The 1563-nt window shown below is 47.8% G+C and overlaps 1 protein-coding gene across 1 annotated transcript in view; it reads left to right on the top strand.

Annotated features, from left to right (window-relative positions):
• Positions 1-34: 34 nt before the first annotated feature.
• RCHY1 (ring finger and CHY zinc finger domain containing 1) overlaps positions 35-1563 on the top strand; it is a gene marked incomplete at its 5' end in the record, with an annotated part of 3747 nt that continues 2218 nt past the window's right edge. The window contains 3 exons of the mRNA XM_010164677.1: positions 35-115; positions 1330-1374; positions 1477-1535. Coding sequence (XP_010162979.1) covers positions 35-115; positions 1330-1374; positions 1477-1535 — 185 coding nt within the window. The remainder of the gene's footprint in view (positions 116-1329; positions 1375-1476; positions 1536-1563) is intronic.

The raw sequence follows: 1563 nt of genomic DNA, 5'->3' as shown, positions 1-1563 counted from the left end.
AGGGCACCGGCCGGGGCCTGACGCTTTTCTCCTCAGGATTGGACCAAAGGAAGATTTTTTCCACTGTTCAAAATGTAACTTATGCCTAAGCTTGAGTCTGCAAGGAAAGCACAAGGTAAGAATCCATCGGTTAACTCCCTGTCTTTAAAAAACAAACAAATAAGGAACCACTTTGAAAAGGCAAGCTGATAGCGCCTCAGCTCTGTCTGTGGCAGTACCGACATGGGGAGTAGCAGGTTCTCCTTCTGGAAGTACCCCTCACAGCAACGCAGAGGGTTTCTGGGCTGGCTTCACTACCAGTGGAGGCTTTAGGAATCACAGAATGGTTTGGGTTGGAAGGTGCCCTAAAGATCATCCAGTTCCCATTTTCCTGCCATGAGCACCTCCTTTACCCACCCTTAAAACCTTCCTTCCCCCCAAAAAAAACCTTCCTTCCCCCCCCAAAAATCTTCCCTTCTCCCACTCTCCCCTAAAACCTTCCTTTCCCCCCCAAAAAAACCTTTTCCTCCCTCTCTCCTAACACCTTCCACTAGACCAGGTTGCTCAAAACCTCATCCAACCTGGCCTTCAACACTTCCAGGGAGGAGCAGCCACAGATTCTCTGCCCAACCTGGGACACTGTCTCACCACTCTCACACCAAAGAATTTCTTCCTCACATCTCAGCTCCATCTCCCCTCTGCCACTTTCAAGCCATCACCCCTTGTTCTGTCACTCCCTGCCCTTGTCCAGAGTCTCACCCCAGCCTTCCTGGAGCCCCTTCAGGTACTGGGAGGCCGCTATAAGATCTCCCCGGAGCCTTCTCTTCTCCAGGCTGAACAGCCCCAACTCTCTCAGCCTGTCCTCACAGCAGAGCTGCTCCAGCCCTCGCATCATCCTGGTGGCCTCCTCTGCACTGGCTCCAGTAGGTCCATGTCCTTGTTGTGTTGGAGACCCCAGAACTGGAGGCAGCACTACAGGTGGTGTCTCACCAGAGCTGAGTAGAGGGGAAAATAAACATCTGGGTTTCCTTGTTTTAAAAAGAGCTGTTGCTTGCAGATCTGACAGTGTATAAGTGTTGGGGTCCTGTTCCTGCTGCAGGACAGGAAAAGCTAGGCTGCTTGCCACCGCGGGAGGTCTGGGAGCCCTTTTCTTGTGTATCCTTGCGAGATGTTTGTTTTTTAATATGTGAAGCTACTTGTTAATTTTAAGAACTTCAAACCTAAATGCAGTAATGTTTCATTCATTTTTTTTTTTTTTTTACCATTCTAAAGGAATTTTAGTATTTAGAAAAATGCAGATATCGTTGCAGTACAATAACTTTGTTTGTTTGTTTTGTTTTCTTTGACAAGTGTATTGAGAACGTCTCCAGGCAGGACTGTCCAATATGTTTGGAGGTGAGCTGCTTGTTTACACATCTCGCGTTTTTGTGTGGCTGTGTTTTTGACTGTGTTTGAATTAACTTTCTTGTCCTTTTTCTGATGCTTGCCTCAAAACAGGATATTCACACATCTCGTGTTGGAGCTCATGTTCTGCCGTGTGGTCACCTCCTTCACAGGTAAAGCATTGCAGATGGTTCAGAATGG

The sequence above is a fragment of the Antrostomus carolinensis genome, unplaced genomic scaffold, assembly GCF_000700745.2.
Source record: "Antrostomus carolinensis isolate BGI_N321 unplaced genomic scaffold, ASM70074v2 scaffold31873, whole genome shotgun sequence".
NCBI classification, from domain to species: Eukaryota; Metazoa; Chordata; class Aves; order Caprimulgiformes; family Caprimulgidae; genus Antrostomus; species Antrostomus carolinensis.
Note: the sequence above shows the minus strand (reverse complement) of the source record. Positions and strands in the feature narration are given on the sequence as shown.